This window comes from Aquarana catesbeiana, linkage group LG08 (genome assembly GCF_042186555.1).
Source record: "Aquarana catesbeiana isolate 2022-GZ linkage group LG08, ASM4218655v1, whole genome shotgun sequence".
NCBI classification, from domain to species: Eukaryota; Metazoa; Chordata; class Amphibia; order Anura; family Ranidae; genus Aquarana; species Aquarana catesbeiana.
In genome coordinates, this window is record NC_133331.1 from 27336600 (window position 1) to 27355936 (window position 19337).

Consider the following 19337-nt stretch of genomic DNA (forward strand, 5'->3'; position numbering starts at 1 on the left):
CACCAAATTGCAGCATGTGTCACCAAACTGCAGCGTGTGTCACCACCAAATTGCAGCAGAATGTGTCACCAAATTGTTGCAGCATGTGTCACCACCAAATTGCAGCAGCATGTGTCACCAAATTGCAGCAACATGTGTCACCAAATTGCAGCAGCATGTGTCACCAAATTGCAGCATGTGTCACTAAATTGCAGCAGCGTGTGTCACCAAATTGCAGCAGCGTGTGTCACCAAATTACAGCAGTGTGTGTCACCAAATTACAGCGTGTGTCACCAAATTGCAGCATGTGTCACCAAATAACAGCATATGTCACCAAATTACTCTCTCCTGGGCGCAATTGGAGAGAAACAGGAAGTGACATCATACTAAGATGTCAATCAAACCGCCCGACCCTAGTAATAGATACTAGGGCTGGGAAGAAACTACTTGGCGCTTCAGAAAGCGCCGCAAGGCGGGCTAAACGACTGCAAATGAAGCGCCACTTATGCAATCTCGTGATTGCATAGACATGGTGCTTCCCATAAGTGCACTGTGTCCGGCGTCACACTGTATCCGGCGTCCGAACACAGTGCACTAAAGGACCTTTTTGTGTATTTTTTTTTTTTTTAAAGGGCCAGCTTTAAATTTTTTTTTTGTTTTTTTTTGACATTTGTTTTTTTTTAGACTGCCTGGAGGGGGGGGTGGCGCCCAGGCGCCCCCTATGGATGGGCCACCACTGCTCCCTTGCTCTCTCCCACCGACAGTCCATGGTTAACACAGAAAGCCGATCCCAGTCTACTCCAGCCTTTTAGCAGCTACTCCGCATGTCCAGAACCATCTGATGTCTGGTACACTTCTCCCAGAATCTCCTTCTGTTGCTGACTGATGTTGCTGAACCATCCAGTACTGAGGTCTCTGAACCCTCAGGCCTTCAGGTCCAGTTCTTTTGCTATCCAGCACTAAGAGCATTACTCCCCCAGGCCTTCAATCCTGCTCCTTGCTGATTACATCTTTGCAGCCTTTCTGGATTCAATTCCCATCTCCAACCACCCCAGGAAGCATGTGACCTTAGTTTTTATAACAGTCCCGCCTCTGCCCAAACAAAACAATGATTGGCTAAGAACGGTCTCCAAAAACTACCTGCCACTCTGCTCCCCCAGTCCGCCTACCTTCCAGAACATTTCAGGGAAAGTAATGGAAATCTTGCAGGGCAGAGTGTTGGTGGCCATACCCTCATCCATTCTATCAAATCTCCCAACCAAATTAACCAACAAGCCTAACCAAACAGGGTAAGGTACTGGCAATTTACCTATCACTTATCCTAACTAACAAACTAGCACCCACCTAAAGGTGGTGGGCTCTACATATAAATTTGAATTCCTCTTTAATTTAATTCCATCTATGTTTTTATTCTAACTCAGTGGTCATCAACCCTGTCCTCAGGGCCCACTAAGAGGCCAGGTTTGCAAGATAACTGAAATACATCACAGGTGATATAATTTGCTGCTCAGTGATTGCAGTATTCTAGTCTGCATCTCCCCAAGGTAATACATAAAACCTGGCCTGTTATTGGGCCCTGAGGACAGGGTTGATGACCACTGTTCTAACTCGTATCAAATGACCTTCATATCTTGCCAATCCCCCCTCAACACAAACACAGGCCTGGATGTCACCTCCCAAACAAATATTTGATGTGTTGTGGTCAATGCCCAGCCTTGCAACCATGCCATCATATGAGCAATATAAGACCAGCCAAATAGCAATTCCTAGCACACAAGTATTGTCTGGCCTGTGTCACATAATGTCTCTCTGGACTTTATGTCTTGGGCTGATCCTTTTGCAAATCTACTCGGTGCAAGCAGAGCTGTGAGTATTTCTTATGTATATTGTTTGTCAGTCAAGAAGGATATAACTGATACACTTTCTGTGACCACCAACCCTTAGCTGTTAAATTGGCACAGCAGATAATATTAGACTAGCAGATTTCAGTGTTTATTCTCAGAAAGCCTTTTGATCAAATGACATTTTCATTCCTGAGCATTATTTGCTAATCTATCGATCACTTTTATTTCTTTATGTTTTTGTTTATTTTTAACTAAAGGTTTAGTATCATGGACTTTCTGGGAATTCCATGTATTTTAAAGTTTTATGTGGAATTTTGTTTATAAGGCTTCATGCACACTAGAAAGCTAAAAACTGCTTTAGAAACACTGGACAAAAAAAGCTAATGTTTTAATGTTTTTGCTGGTGTTTAGCAGTGTTTAATCTAGTGTTTAAAGGGGTTGTAAACCCTCGAGGTTTTTCACGTTAACCACTTCAATACAGGGCATTTATACACCCTTCCTGCCCAGACCAATTTTTAGCTTTCAGCGCTCTCACGCTTTGAAAGCCAATTACTCAGTCATGCAACACTGTACCTAAACAAAATTTTTAACATTTTTTTTTCATATAAATAGAGCTTTTTTTTGGTGGTATTTAATCACCACTGTTTTTTTTATTTTTTGCGACATAAGTGAAAAAAGAGCGAAAATTTTGAAAAAGAACACTTTTTTTTAGTTTCTATAATAAAATTTTGCAAATAAGTAATTTTTGTTCATAAATTTGGGCCAAAATTTGTACTGCTACATCTCTTTGGTAAAAATAACCCAAATTAGTGGATATTATTTAGTCTCTGTGAAAGTTATAGAGTCTACCATCTATGGTGCAAATCATTGAAAATTGATCACACCTGATGCACTGAAATGTCAGGAAAATACAAATACCCCCCAAATGACCCCTTTTTGAAAAGTAGATAGTCAAAGGTATTTAGTAAGAGGCATGGTGAGTTTTTTGAAGTTGTAATTTTTTCCCGCAATTCTTAGGAAAATGAAGAATTTTTTATTTATTATTTTCACAAAATTGTCATAATAACAAGTTATTTCTCACCCCAGCATACTGCATACTTCCAATTACACCCCAAAATACATTCTGCTACTCCTCCCGAGTATGGCGATACCACATGTGTGGGACTTTTACACAGCCTGGCCACACAGAGAGGTCCAACATGCAGGGAGCACCATCAGAGTTTCTAGGAGCATAAATTACACATCTAATTTCCTAGAGGTGAAGGCCCTGGAGCACCAGGACAGTGGAATTACCCACAAAATGACCCCATTTTGGAAAGCAAACATCCCAACGTCTATTCTATGAGGCATAATGAGTCTTTTGAACGGTTCATTTTTTTCCACAAGTCTTCAGAAAACGTTGAAAGAAAATTAAAACATTTTTTTTTTTTTACACAAAGTGGTCAGTTTATAAGATATTTCTAACTCAAAGCATGTGTAGCAAAAATGACACCCCAAAATACATTCTGCTACTCCTCCTGAGTATGGCAATACCACATGTGTGTGACTTTTACACAGCCTGGCCACATACAGAGGCCCAACATGCAGGGAGCACCGGCTTTCTAGGAGCATAAATTACACCTCTAATTTCCGACCTATTACACTTTTGAAGGCCCTGGAAGACCAGGACAATGGAATTACCCACAAAATGACCCCATTTTGGAAAACAAACACCCCAACATATATTCTATGAAGCACTATGAGTCTTTTGAACGGTTCATTTTTTTACACAAGTCTTCAGAAAACGTGTAAAGAAAATGAAAATCTTTTTTTTTTTACACAGGTTGTCAATTTACAAGATATTTCTAACACATAGCATGTATATAGCAAAAATTACACCCAAAAACACATTCTGCTACTCCTCCTGAGTATGGCCATAACACCTAAGGCCCAACATTGAAGTAGCACCTTCAGGCGTCCTAGGAGCATAAATTACACATCTCATTTCATTCCTACCTACCACACTTTTGAAGGTCCTTGAGCACCAGGACAGTGGAATTGACCCCATTTTGGAAAGCAAACACCCCAACGTATATTCTATGAGGCATGGGCTGCAGATAGGTACTCAGGTACTCTGATGGGCTGCAGATAGGTACTCGTGTACTCTGATGGGCTGGAGACAGGTACTTGGTTACTCTGATTGGCTGGTGACAGGTACTCGGTTACTCTGATGGGCTGGTGACAGGTACTCGGGTACTCTGATGGGCTGGTGACAGGTATTCGGGTACTCTGATGGCCTGGTGACAGGTACTCGGGTACTCTGATGGGCTGGTGACTGTTACTCGGGTACTCTAATGGGTGATGACAGGTGCTCAGATGGGCGGTGCAGGTACTCAGATGGGCTGTGACAGGAACTCAGTAGGGATGAGCTTCGAGTTCGACTCGAACCCATGTTCGACTTGAACTTCGCATGTTTGATTGTTCATCGAATGGCAACGATATGAACCGTTCATGCCAAATTCGAGTGGCGCGTCACGGCCCATAATTCACTGTGGCATCGCAGTGCATTGCTGGCTGATGATTGGCCAAGTATGCACTATGACCCACATGCTTGGCCAATCACAGCGCCGTCTGTACAGAGAGCCAGAGAGCCGTAATTGGCCAAAGCCAGGGGGGCTTTGGCCAATTATGGCTCAGGGGGTTTAGTGCATGCCCCACACTATATAAGGCCGCCTACATGGTGGCCTTGTGTAATGTGTTGCGGCGGTGGAAAGAGATAGACAGAGAGACAGTGTCATTTGATTTAAGTTAGACAGATGAAATTAAAGTTAGATTAGATAAGGTTGAGTAGGCAGGCGAGTCAGTTAGCTGCACTTACAGTGTATTGTGTGTATATATATGCATCCTAGGTGTTGTGTGTGTGTGTGTGTGTATATATATATATATATATATATATATACTGTATTCAGTTTAGCTAGATCCGTTCCTGTTATGCTCTTCCTACTGACAGGCAGGCAGGTGTTTTTACAGTATTTACAGCTACCTGAAGAAAATTGCTGGTGTTCTTCTGATCCTATTAGTACCACAGCAGGCAGGCAGCTACAGTATTTACAGTTAGTGCAGTGCATCCTCTGCACAGTGTGCAACTAATGCTACCTGAAGAAAATTGGTGGTGTTCTTCTGATCCTATTAGTACCGCAGGCAGCTGCAGTATTTACAGTTAATGTAGTGCGTCCTCTGCACAGTGTGCACCTAAAGCTACATGAAGAAAATTGGTGGTGTTCTTCTGATCCTATTAGTACCGCAGGCAGCTGCAGTATTTACAGTTGTGTAGTGCATCCTCTGCACAGTGTGCACCTTCAGCTACCTGAAGACAATTGCTGTTGTTCTAAACCTATTAGTACCACAGGCGGGCAGCTGCAGTATTTACAGATAGTGTACTGCGTCCTCTGCCCAGTGTGCACCTAAAGCTACCTGAAGACAATTGCTGTTGTTCTGGTCCTATTAATACCACAGGCAGGCAGCTGCAGTATTTACAGTTAGTGTGCTGTGTCCTCTGCACAGTGTGCACCTAAGGCTACCTGAAGAAAATTGGTGGTGTTCTTCTGATCCTAGTAGTACCACAGGCAGGCAGCTGCAGTATTTACAGTTAGTGTACTGCATCCTCTGCACAGTGTGCACCTAAAGCTACCTAAAGACAATTGCTGTTGTTCTGATCCTATTAATACCACAGGCAGGCAGCTACAGTATTTACAGATAGTGTACTGTGTCCTATGCACAGTGTGCACCTAAAGCTACCTGAAAAAAATTGGTGGTGTTCTTCTGATCCTATTAGTACCACAGGCAGGCAGCTGCAGTATTTACAATTAGTATACTGTGTCCTCTGCACAGTGTGCACCTAAAGCTACCTGAAGAAAATTGTGAGTGTTCTTCTGATTCTATTAGTACCACAGGTAGGCAGCTACAGTGTTTACAGTTAATGTACTGCGTCCTCTGCACAGTGTGCACCTAAAGCTACCTGAAGACAATTGCTATTGTTCTGATCCTATTAATACTACAGGAAGGCAGTTGATTCTGCTAGCTGCAGTATCAGTATATATATACATCCCAGCTTTGTGCAGCTACATCTCACTGCAGGCCATTAGTATGTCTGGAAGGCCAACAAGGAGAGGCAGACAGTCACAAGCCAATAAAAGGGGGCAAGCAGGCTCTGTGTCTAAAGACAACAGTGCTGGTCGTGGAGACGGTGCATCTTCATCAGCACGTGGCCGTGGGACACACTTGTCCTTTTTTTTCGGCAGCTGGCCGTGTTGAGCCGCAACATGCGGAAGACTTGGTAGAGTTGATGTCCAAGCCATCCTCATCCTCCTCATCCTCTCTCACCCAGGCTCAGAGTACTTTGGCAAAGCAGCTGCCAATGCGGCCTCTTCCCTTGGCTCAATGGAATCAGTCACTCCTTCCCTAGCCCCACCATGTCCTCCTGAAGCGTCCTCCGAACTGTTGGGTACATGCTCCAGGAGGATGTCCAGTGTTTTGAAGGCTCCGATGATGGTACCCAGCTAGAGGAAGGCAGTAACGTGAGCCCAGAGAGAGAGGGGGTTTGCTCAAGTGATGAGGAGGGAGGGGATGATGAGGTCACTGACTCCACGTGGGTGCCTGATAGGAGAGAGGAGGAGGAGGCACATCACCAACGAGGCAGGATGCCCTCCAGGGGCCAGCTTAAGGGCAGCACACTGACTGCATCACACCGCAGAGCTCCGCATGTGCAGGGCGCTGCTGTCTCTGCGTGTTATTCCAAAAGTTCTTTGGTGTGGGCCTTTTTTGAGACGAGTGCATCAGATCGCACCGCTGCTATTTGCAACATATGTCTCAAGCGTATCTCGCGTGGCCAAAACATCACCTGCTTGGGCACCACATGCTTGACCAGACATATGTCGACCTGCCATGCAGTTCGTTGGCAAGCGTACCTAAAAGACCCACACCAAAGAACAAAGAGGACCTCTCCTTGCTCCTCATCAGCTGGGATCTCCAACCCCACTATACCTTCAGTCCTCTCTGAGACCTGCACTGAGAGGAATGAAGGTGTAGAATTAGATGTGTCACAGCCAAGTACTTGTGGGCAATCTGCTATCGGTACACCGATGTCAGATTGTACCAGGCAAATTTCCCTGCCCCAGCTGCTGCACCACCGAAAGAAGTTCGCTCCCAACCATCCACATGCCCAGCAGTTGAATGCTAGCTTGGCTAAATTGCTAGCACTTCAACTGCTGCCTTTTCAGTTGGTAGACTCTGCCCCCTTCTGTGAGTTTGTGGAATGTGTGGTTCCTCAGTGGCAGGTTCCCAAACGCCACTTTTTCTCACAGAAGGCGATTCCGGCTCTCTACCGGCATGTGGAAGGCAATGTCTTGGCCTCGCTGGACAGGGCGGTCAGCGGTAAGGTGCATATTACCACTGACTTATGGTCCAGCAGGCATGGACAGGGACGTTACCTATCTTTCACGGCGCATTGGGTGACTCTGCTGGCAGCTGGGAAGGATACAGGACAAGGTGCAGTAGTGTTGGAGGTTGTTCCGCCACCACGCCTCCAAAATGCTACTACTGGTGATTCTGACACACCTCTCTCCTCCACCCCCTCCTCTTCTTTTTCCTCCATGGCCTCTTCCTGTGATTTGTCCTCGGAACCAGCGGTGCTACGTAGGCGTTCAAGGGGCTACACAAGTACGCAGGCCAAAAGATGCCATGCGGTGCTTGATCTGGTGTGCTTGGGGGACAGGAGCCACACTGGGGCAGAGATTCTGTCACCTCTGCAGGGGCAGGCTCAGAGGTGGTTGACGCCATGTCAGCTTAAGGCAGGAATGGTGGGTTGCGACAATGGCACCAACCTCCTCTCCACCCTCTGACAGGGACAACTGACCCATGTGCCCTGTTTGGCTCACGTCCTTAACTTGGTGGTGCAGCGGTTCTTGGGCAGGTACCCGGGCTTACAGGATGTCCTGAGGCAGGCCAGGAAAGTCTGTGTACATTTTCGCTGGTCATATAATGCCAGTGCTCGGCTGGCTGACCTCCAAAAGCAATTTAACCTGCCCAAGAACCGCCTAACCTGTGACATGCCCACCAGGTGGAACTCAACGTTGGCCATGCTGCAGCAGCTGCACACGCAGCAGAGGGCCATCAATGAGTACCTGTGTGACTATGGCACCAGGACAGGGTCAGGGGAGCTTGTTTTTCTTTCCCCATGCCAGTGGGCCATGATCAAGGATGCGTGCAATGTCCTGTCACCATTTGAGGAGGCCACGAGGATGGTGAGTAGTGACAGCGCATGCATCAATGACACTGTCCCTCTTCTCCACCTGTTGGAGCACATGCTGCATGGAATAATGGAAAAGGCACTTGAGGCAGAACAGAGGCAGGAAGAGGAGGACTTCCTTAGCTCTCAAGGTTCTTTTTATCCAGACAGTGTTCCTGCATGCCCGCCGATCACACAGGAAGAGGAGGAGGAGGATTGTGTCAGCATGGAGGTGGAGCCTGCACTCAGCAGTCTTCAAGGGATCATTTGCAGTCCTAAGAAACCCATGGACTTGTACGTGGCTGGGAGGAGGTGGTTGCAGATCATGTTGTCCTTAGTGACCCAGAGGACTCCGGACCGAATGCCTCAGCAAACCTACGCTGCATGGCCTCCCTGATCCTGCAAAGCCTGCTGAAGGATCCTTGTATTCGTGGTATCAAGAAGAGGGATCAATACTGGCTGGCAACCCTCCTTGATCCACATTACAAGGGTAAGGTTGCGGACCTTATCTTGCCATTGCAGAGGGAGCAGAGGATGAAACATTTTCTGGAGGCCTTGCAGAAAGGTCGGTGCAACGCATTCTCAGAGACTGGGAGGTTACAAACTCCTGTTCCTGGACATGTGTTGCTGAGGCTTCGGTCAGTCAAAGAAGGAGCGGTGTAAAAGGTGGCCGTCTGATCGATGCATTCAGGCAATTTTATAGTCCGCAGCCCCAAGGTATGATCGGTTCCAGCAACCATCGCCAGCATCTGTTTTACATGGTGCAGGAATACTTAGGTGCAAGATCTGACTTGGACACCTTTCCCATCGAAAATCCTCTGGGTTACTGAGTCTTGAGGATGGATCACTGGCCAGAGCTTGCACAGTATGCAATTGAGCTACTGGCCTGTCCTGCATCCAGTGTTCTTTCGGAACACACATTCAGTGCTACTGGAGGCTTTGTAACCGATCACAGGGTGCGCCTGTCCACCGACTCGGTCGATCGACTGACCTTCATAAAAATGAATCAGTCTTGGATCACCACCAGCTACCAAGCACCTGATGCTGATGTAACCTAATATTTTTTTTTGAAATGTCAGATCCCTTCAAGACTGCCTATGCTAATGCTGACTGACTATCCTGTTATGCTGAGTGATTATCCTCTTCCTCCTCAATGATCATGCTGGTAGCTTGTAAGAACATTTTTGGTTCTAGGCGCCACCACCAGTGGCTAAGGCCCAATTTTTCAGCCCCTGTTTAACAGGGGCATGTAATTACAATTTTTGATGCAATACTTTGCAGCAGGGCTCGTTCCTGAGCTCCAACTAGAGTATCTGTGAGGGGTTGCAGTGTTGTGGCACCAGCACCAGTGCCCAAGGCCCAATTTTTCAGCTCCTGTTTAACAGGGGCGTGTAATTACAATTTTTGATGCAATACTTTGCAGCAGGGCTCATTCCTGCACTCCAACTATAGCATCTGTGAGGGGTTGCAGTGTTGTGGCACCAGTGCCAAAGGCCCAATTTTTCTGCCCCTGTTCAGCAGGGACATACAATTACAATTCTTGATCTAATATTTCACAACAAGGCCCATTTCTGCGCCCACCAAGAGTAACTGTGAGGGCTTACAGTGTTGTGGCAACACCACCACCACCACCACCACCAAAGGCCCAATTTTTCTGCCCCTGTTCAACAGGTGCATGAAATTACAATTCTTGATCTAATATTTCACAGCAGGGCCCATTTCTGCGCCCACCAAGAGTAACTGTGAGGGCTTACAGTGTTGTGGCTACACCACCACCACCACCACCAAAGGCCCAATTTTTCTGCCTCTGTTCAACAGGTGCATGAAATTACAATTCTTGATCTAATATTTCACAGCAGGGCCCATTTCTGCGCCCACCAAGAGTAACTGTGAGGGCTTACAGTGTTGTGGCAACACCACCACCACCAAAGGCCCAATTTTCCTGCCCCTGTTCAACAATGGCATGTAATTACAATTCTTGATCTAATATTTCACAGCAGGGCCCGTTCCTGCACCCACCAAGAGTAACTGTGAGGGCTTACAGTGTTGTGGCAACACCAACACCACCACCACCACCAAAGGCCCCAATTTCTTCAGCGTATTTAGGGCAGGCTCCTACTTTCAAACATCCAACTTACAAACGACTCTTACTTGCAAACGGAAGCAGACAAGAGGAAGTGAGATGAAATCTACCCCTAGGAAGGGAAATTCTCTCCTGTAAGAGTTAATATGGGAAAAAAGTGTCTCCCCTCCATTAATGCTTTATCGCCAATCCTTGTTTCACTAAAAACCCCAAATTTTCAAATAACATTTGTCATTGGGACAGAAAGTGAGGTGAAATCTTCTGAAGAGGTGCACAGACAGCAAAACAAATGTTACAGGGGTGATAACCCTTCCCTATGTTTTCCAAAAAGCTTAAAAATAGATTTTTTGGCTGGAGCTACACTTTAAAAAAGTACCAGTTCAAAATTACAAACAGATTCTAATTAACAACAAACCTACAGTCCCTGTCTTGTTTGCACCGCCTGTATACTGCTGTTCAGAATATATAGGGCCTTGGGGCCCCACACCTTTCCTTTTTTTAGTTTGGATGCGGGATTCCCCTTAATATCCATACAAGACCCAAAGGGCCTGGTAATGGACTGGGGGGGGTACCCATGCCGTTAGTCTCACTGATTTTCACACATATTGCCGGGACCCGACATTACATTAAAGCCGCAAGCAGTTTTAAATGACTTTTATTCCTTTAAAAATGTCATTTTGTGCAGGGACTGTTCTAAGCACGGGAAACACGTGTCACTTTACAGGCATACTATAGACACCCCCCAGGTACGATATTTAAAGGAATATTTCACTTTTTTTTTTTCACTTTAAGCATCATTAAAATCACTGCTCCCGAAAAAATGGACGTTTTTAAACTTTTTTTGCATTGATACATGTCCCCTGGGGCAGGACCCGGGTCCCCAAATCCTTTTTAGAACAATACCATGCATATTAGCCTTTAAAATTAGCACTTTTGATTTCGAACGTTCGAGTCCCATAGACTTCAATGGGGTTCTAAAGTTCGCAGCGAACTTTCGGTCCGTTCGCAGGTTCTGGTGCGAACCGGGGGGTGGGGGGGTGTTCGGCTCATCCCTAGTACTTAGGTACTCAGATGGGCTGTGAGAGGTGCTCAGGTACTCAGATGGGCTGTGAGAGGTGCTCAGGTAGTCGGGTACTCAGATGAAAAAAAGTGTTTGTTTTTTTCAAAATTGTCATTCTTTTTTGTTTATATTTTTGTTTAAAAAATAAAACCTGCAGAGGTGATCAAATACCACCAAAAGAAAGCTCTATTTATGGGAAACAAAGGACGTCAATTTTGTTTGGGTACATCATCGCATGTCCGCGCAATTGTCAGTTAAAGTGACGCAGTGCCATATGGGGGGAAAATCTTCCAGTCCTTAAGTGGTTAAAGCGGAGTTACAGTCATTTGTTTGTTTATTAAAAGTCAGCAGCTACAAAAAGTGTAGCTGCTGACTTTTACTAAACAGCCACCCACCTGTCCCACAGTCCAGCGGAGTACTCACCGCAGCCGTGTTCTCCCCGTGTCCTCCCTCGGCGGCGCCGCCATCTCTACACAGCCGAGTGCCCACTGCGCGAGTAGCGCTGCGGTCTGTGACTGGCCCCGAAGTGTTCTAGGACCTGTTGTGTCCCAGAAGGCTTCGGGAAGGAGAGCTGCTGTTTGCAGTCGCCTAGATGACCGGAACGGAAGTGGGAAGCGGGTACCTGTCAAATTTGGGTACCTGCTCCCCACCACCCCCTCCTCCTCAAAAGCTCTGTTTCACACACAGGAGCCGGGAGGAGGCCTTAAGCACAACAGCCCCAAAAGATTTGGCTGCTCAATGACCGGACCATTTTTTGCGATTCGGTATTGCGTCTCTTTAACTGACAATTGCGCGGTCGTGCGACATTGTACCCAAACAAAATTGACATCTTTTTTTTCCCACAAATAGAGCTTTCTTTTGGTGGTATTTGATCAGTTTTTATTTTTTGCGCTATGAACAAAAGAAGAGCGACAATTTTGAAAAAAACACAATGGGGGTTATTTACTAAAGGAAAATCCACTTTGCACTGAAAGTGCACTTGGAAGTAAAGTCGCTGTAGATCCGAGGGGGACATGCAAGGGAAATAAAACATAATTTTAGCTTGGATGATAAAATCAGCAGAGTTTCCACTCCTTTCCGATCTACCCTTTAGATTTAGAGTGACTGCACTTCCAAGTGCACTTGCAGTGCAAAGTGGAGTTGCCTTTCGTAAATAGCCCCCAATATCTTTTACTTTTTGTTATAGTAAACATCCCAATTTAAAAAAAAAATGATTTCCTCAGTTCAGGCCGATATGTATTCTTCTTCTACATATTTTTGGTAAAAAAAAATCTCAATAAGCGTGTATTGATTGGTTTGCGCAAAAGTTATAGCGTCTACAAACTATGGGAAAGATTTATGGCATTTAAAGGGAGTTTTTATTATTTATTTATTTTTTTACTAGTAATGGTGGTGATCTGTGATTTTTAGCACTATTGTGACATTGCGGCGGACAGGTCGGACACTTTTGACACATTTTTGGGACCATTGACATTTACAGAACGATCAGTGCTATAAAAATGCTCTGATTACTATGTAAATGTCACTGGCATGGAAGGGGTTAACACTAGGGGGCGATCAAGGGGTTAAATGTGTTCCCTATGTGTGTGTTCTAACTGTGGGGGATGGGACTAACTAGGAGAGATGACAGATCGCTGTTTCTACTTTGTAGAAACACACAATCTGTCTTCTCTCCGACAGCACAGGGATTTGTGTGTTTACACACACAAACCCCCGTGCTGCCACACGTGCATCACGCCCGCCGGCCACACGCATTGGGTCCCCTGCTGTGCAGCGGGTGCGTGCGCCCTCTGGTGGCTCTCCTGGGCAAAGCCGTATATGTACAGGATTTCGCTCAGGAGAGCCATTCTGCCGCAGTATATCTGCGTGAGCCGGTCAAGAACCAGTTAAAGTGGAAGTTACACTTTTTTGCTATTATTTTTTCTGTAGAACATCAAAGTGATTGTAATGGTTCATTTTTTTTTTAACCACTTAAGCCCCGGACCATTTGGCTGGCCAAAGTCCAGAGCACTTTTTGCAATTCGGCACTGCATCGCTTTAACTGACAATTGCGCGGTTGTGCGACGTTGTACCCAAACAATATTGATGTCCTTTTTTTCCCACAAATAGAGCTTTCTTTTGGTGGTATTTGATCACCTCTGCGGTTTTTATTTTTTGCGCTATAAACAAAAAAAGAGCAACAATTTTGAAAAAGAGCTATATTTTTTACTTTTTGCTATAATAAATATCCCCAAAAAATGTATAAAAAAAATTATTTTTCCTCAGTTTAGGCCAATACATATTCTTCTACATATTTTTGGTAAAAAAATCGCAATAAGCATGTATTGATTGTTTTGTGCAAAAGTTATAGCGTCTACAAAATAGGGGATAGTTTTATGGCATTTTTATTAATAATTTTTTTTTTACTAGTAATGCTGGCGATCAGCAATTTTTATTGTGACTGCGACATTATGGCAGACAGATCGGAAACTTTTGGCGCTATTTTGGGACCATTCACATTTATACAGCGATCAGTGAGATTTCAAATGCATTGATTACTGTGTAAATGTGACTGGCAGAGAAGGGGTTAACCAGGAGGGGGCGCTGCAGGGGTTAAGTGTGTCCTAGGGAGTGATTCTAATTGTGGGGGGGGGAGATACCTGTGACATGATCACTGCTCCCGATTACAGGGAGCTGTGATCAGTGTCATTAGGCAGAACGGGGAAATGCTTGTTTACATCAGCATTTCCCTGTCCTTCCTCTCCGTGAGATGATCGCGGGTATCCCCGTGGACATTGAGTCTGTGGGACCCGCGACCACACTCACCGAGCTCGCGGCGCGCGTGCGTCAGCAAGCCGCTTCTTAAAGGGCAACGTACAGGTACGTTAGTATGCCTGTACATGCCATTCTGCCACAGTATATCTGCGTGAGGCGGTCGGCAAGCAGTTAAATAACAAACATGTTATACTTACCTGCTCTGTGCAAGAGTTATCCTCCTTTTCTGGGGTCCCCTGGCAGCGCTCCTGGCCCCTTCTCTTCATCGGGTGCCCCCAACGGAGAGATGCTTTCCATCGGGGGGACTCGTGTGGGCGCGCTCCAGAGTCCTGCTCCTGTGTCCATTGACACAGACAGCAGGACTCGGCCCCGCCCCCCTGCTCCCATGTCACTGGCTTTGATTGACAGCAGCGGGAGCTCAATCTATCCAATGAGGACCCGAGACAGCGGCTGGAGCAGCTGGGCTGGTGCTCGTCGCTGGAACAATTGGGTTCAGGTAAGAAAAAGGGGGGCTCTGGGGGGAAGCTGCAGCACAGAAAGTTTTTCACCTTAAAGGGGTTGTAAACCTTCGTGTTTTTTCACCTTAATGCATCCTATACATTAAGGTGAAAAAAACACCTGTCAGTGACCGGCCCCCCACCCCCCCGTTTTACTTACCTGAACCCTCGAACTTGACCCATGGGGACGCGCTCTCTCTCTAGGGGGTTCTTGGCTCTTGATTGGATAGATTGATAGCAGCACAGCCATTGGCTCTGATGACGCCTCTTTTGGCGCCGAATGCTGGACTCGGGAGTGCGCCCACAAGGTAACCCCCCTGGAGAGCGCATCTCCTAGGGGGTTATCTGATGCGGGGGAGGAGTCGCGAGAGCCGCCGAGGGACCCCAGAAGAGCAGGTTCAGGGCCACTCTGTGCAAAACTAGCTGCACAGTGGAGGTAAGTATGATATGTTCGTTATTTAAAAAAAAAAAAAAAAACCTTAATGCCGCGTACACACGACTGGACCCCACGGCATACTTGGTCCGGCGGACAATTCGATCCTGTGTGGGCTCCAGTGGACTTTTTCCCCCCAAAAGTTGGACGGACCTAGAAATGAAACATGTTTCAAATCTTTCCGACAGACTTGAGTCCGGTCGAAAAGTCCACTCGTCTGTATGCTAGTCCGACGGACAAAAACCGACGCTAGGGCAGCTATTGGCTACTGGCTATGAACTTCCTTATTTTAGTCCAGTCGTACGTCATCACGTACAAATCCATCAGACTTTGGTGTGTAGGCAACTCTGTTCATTCGGAAAGTCCGTTGAAAAGTCCGCCGTACAAAGTCTGCCCTATAGTCCGCTCGTGTGTACGCGGCATTAGTGTCACTTTAATGCACTAAGTTGAAAAAACATGAGGGTTTACAACTCCTTTAACCACTTCAGCCCCAGAAGAATTTACCTCCTTCCTATCATAGAAAAACACTTATACGAGAGTCAGCAGGGCTGCACACGCCAAAAAAACTGAAAACATGGAACAATTTCCTACGGGGTTTTTTTAGCAGCGAAATAAACATGATATGAAGTTGTAAGAAAAAAATGTATTGTTTTATGTAATGATTGAGAACAGATTCAAATATACAAAGAGTTTATCCGCTTCAGCCCCGGACCAGAGACAAAGACCAGAGCACCTTTTGCCATTCGCACTGCGTCGCTTTAACTGACAATTCCACAGTTGTGCGATGTTGCACCCAAACAAAATTGGTGTCCTTTTTTCCCCACAAATAGAGCTTTCTTTTGGTGGTATTTTATCACCTCTGCGGTTTTTATTTTTTGCGCTATAAACAAACAAAGAGCGACAATTTTGAAAAAAACACATTATTTTTTACTTTTTGCTATAATAAATATCCCCCCAAAAATATATAAAAAAATGTTTTTTCCTCAGTTTAGGCTGATACATATTTTTGCTAAAAAATTGCAATAAGCGTATATTGATTTGTTTGCGCAAAAGTTATAGCGTCTACAAAATAGGAGATAGTTTTATGGCATTTTTATTGATTTTTTTAAATTGTATTTTTATTAAGAAATTTTTTCAATAAAGAAAACATAGTATACATACTGTAGATGTATCAATCAAGGAGAGAAAATAAGCAGATGTAAGATTACAATTACAGTGATTCAGTACAAACTGTAATTAGAAATTATAATAATATAAACAACAAAAAAGAGCCAAATGAAATCAGTAAAGGTTGATCATCTTGCTGTGAACTATATTATATATTTCAATTAACATACAAGGGACAGTAATAGAAAAAACAAGAGCCAAAACCTTATGAAGGGCCCTGTATATAACGATCCCAAGGAGCCCAAATCCTATCAAATCTCTCCAAAGCATCTTCCACCATCGCTGTCATATGCTCCATTCTACGAATATCAGTAACAGCATGTATAGCCAACATGCAGGGATAGCTCTTTTGGCGGCCAATAATACATACGATGCCAATTTGTTCAAGGGTTTTCCCAAACCGGGGATTGGCAGGCCTAGAAGGAGATGAACCGGATCCAACGGAACCCGGAAATCAAGAATCCGCTGGAGCACGGACACAACCATGGACCAAAAGGAAGCTATCAAATCGCACTGCCAGAAAATGTGATAATGGGAACCTCTGATCCTTCCGCATCTCCAGCATAAAGGAGAGAGGGATGCATCGTAACGGTGAATAACCTCAGGGGCCCTATACCAAAAAAGGAGCACTTTATAAGCTGTTTCTCTTTGCGCTAGACAACAGGATATTTTGGATGTTGAGATCCAAATTTAAGCCCATTGGGATGAGGAGATTTGTTGTTGTGTCAAAAGTGACCATTTACTCATATATATGTGGGGTTCCACGGAGAGTGGAAGGTTCTCTTGCAGAAGTCTATATATGTCGGATATCAGTCGCCGTTGGTATGGACCCTGTATGGCATTTTTATTATTATTTTTTTTTTTTTTACTAGTAATGGCAGCGATCAGCGATTTTTATCATGACTGCGACATTATGGGGGACGTGTCGGACAATTTTAACACATTTTTGGGACCATTGGCATTAATACAGCGATCAGTGTGATTAAAAATGCATTGATTACTGTAAAAATGTCACTGGCAGTGAAAGGGTTAACACTAGGGGGCAGTGAAGGGGTTAATGTGTGTCCTAGGAAGTGTTCTAACTGAAGGGGGAGGGGGACTGTTCTCCCCTCAGAGAACCGGAAACTGTGTGTTAACACACACAGCTCCCTGTTCTCTGTGTGCCCCGAGCGATCGCGGGAGCCCGGCGGTGATCGAGACCGCCGGGCACTCGCATCGGCTCCGTGGGCGAGCAGGGGGCGTGCGCCCCCTAGTGACCGTCTATGGTACCTACGTACCTTGATGGCGATTCGCCTGCCTGTGCCATTCTGTCGCAGTATAACTGCGACGGACGGTCAGCAAGCGGTTAAAATATGAGCTCTAGCTGGAGACATAACAACAGTGTAGCTATAATTGATGATAACATTATACACAGTAGGAACAATGTTTACAAATTACATTACACCATAAGAAGACCCCTACATTCATGGTCTTCTTCAGGGGGGGGGTTATATTCTAGAAAATACATCAAAAATTCTAGGTAGAATGCTACTTCATATATACAATCTTGTATTGACCATACATACATTCTATCTGTAATGGTATATTTACCCTTCTGTAGCAATGTAGTTGCCGCTAGTATCAAACAATCCACCAATTCACCCCACTGCCATCACTTCCAGAGACAATGAACAGTCTTTTGCTAGTTTTGTTTTTTTGTTGTTTTATTGGGGGGGTACAACTTGGATGGGAAAGGGTATATCTTGTCTCCAAATATCACCCAAATCGACCTCTCCGCTCTTCTCAAGACCTCCTGCTTTCAAGCTCTCTCATCTCCTCCTCCCATGCTCGTCTCTAGGATTTCTCCAGAGCCTCTCCCATCCTCTGGAACTCGCTACCTCCATCTATCCGGCTATCCCCTACTCTTGCTACCTTCAGGCAATCCCTGAAAACTCATCTCTTCAGGAAAGCCTATCACGTCTCCAACTAATCTCCTACCACTTCCAACAGCTCATTCCCCACAGTTACAACCTTTTGTACCACCTGCCCCACCTTATTAGATTGTAAGCTCTTCTGAGCAGGGCCCTCTTAATCCTATTGTATTGTATTATAACTGTATTGTCTCCCTTTTATATTGTAAAGCGCTGCGTAAACTGTTGGCGCTATATAAATCCTTAATAATAATAATAATAAATAATAATAATAGTATATGGGATGCCCATGGTACAATTCGATTGCCATCATATTTTATAGGATCATCAAAAATAGGCACATTGTTAGAGCCAGAAGATATGATGTGCATATGTAACTGCTATGATTCTTCCTCCTGCACTACCTTGCAGACCGTTGCTCCTCCTCTGCTCAACTTCTGCAGAGCACTGCTTCCAAGAGTTCCCCATTCATTACCGTGTAAATAAATGAAGACATTACTCTTTACTGTGTAAAGTATAATGTTCTCAGAAGTTCTTCTCTCCTGCACAAACTTATTTCTAAATTGGGGTAATGTCACATCTTCTCCTATTAAGAAAGGTAGACCCACTCTGAATAAGTCTCCCAGCATGTTTGCTCGCTGCTACTAGGCCTGAGGCCTACAGTACCTCTCCCCGGAGGCCTAGCAGTTTAAAGCAGTTCTATGGATGGTGGACTACTGTTCCCAGTAAGCCCGGCTTACAAACCATGCGCCCTCAGGCCACATCGATTTGACACAGATCCCCACAATCTCTTCTCTGATCCAGGACTCCCCATCATTCACCATGTGCATGACGAAGACTCTGCTAATGACCATGTAGAAGCAAAGTTCCCTCACAGACTTCCTGGCACATCCAGCCCTCCACTGTGGTACACTCACCGACCTTCCACTGCCCTGAGTCCTTGATAAGGAACTTGACCGGACCATGCGTTCCGACAGATTCACCTGCCCCTCTGCTCCAGGAGTTCCTTACCACCGACCATGTGGTGGTAAAGACATTGCCAATGACTGTGTAGAGGCAAAGTTCCTTCACAGCTCTCCCTGGGCCTCCTCCGGCAATCGGTACACCCCCCCAAATGGGGGTGCCCTCCCGCTGCTGCCCAGCATTCCATTCCTCACTTCACTTAGCCGACTTCCCCTCCACCAGTGGCATATCACCTCAGGTTATATAGGAGGCCCGCCCCCTGCCAATATCAATTGGGGATTGGGCAGGGCTCCCACATGAGCTGCCTGCCACTCCAGTTCCAGGCCCAGCCCCTCTTCTAGAACATTCTCTCTAGAAGCAGGGGAGGCGCCTCAGAACTGAA

At 45.5% G+C, this 19337-nt stretch overlaps 1 protein-coding gene and 1 non-coding gene across 2 annotated transcripts in view; one reads left to right on the forward strand and one right to left on the reverse strand.

Moving 5' to 3' along the window:
- Positions 1-1687: 1687 nt before the first annotated feature.
- Positions 1688-19337, forward strand: part of LOC141105652 (alpha-2-macroglobulin-like protein 1) — a 229058-nt gene continuing 211408 nt past the window's right edge. The window contains exon 1 of the mRNA XM_073595628.1: positions 1688-1845. Within this exon, the coding sequence (XP_073451729.1) occupies positions 1703-1845 (143 nt within the window). The 5' untranslated portion in view covers positions 1688-1702. The remainder of the gene's footprint in view (positions 1846-19337) is intronic.
- LOC141107001 (small nucleolar RNA SNORA17) lies at positions 12854-12957 on the reverse strand. Its single transcript, XR_012235768.1, has one exon. It is a non-coding gene; the product is annotated as a small nucleolar RNA SNORA17 (small nucleolar RNA).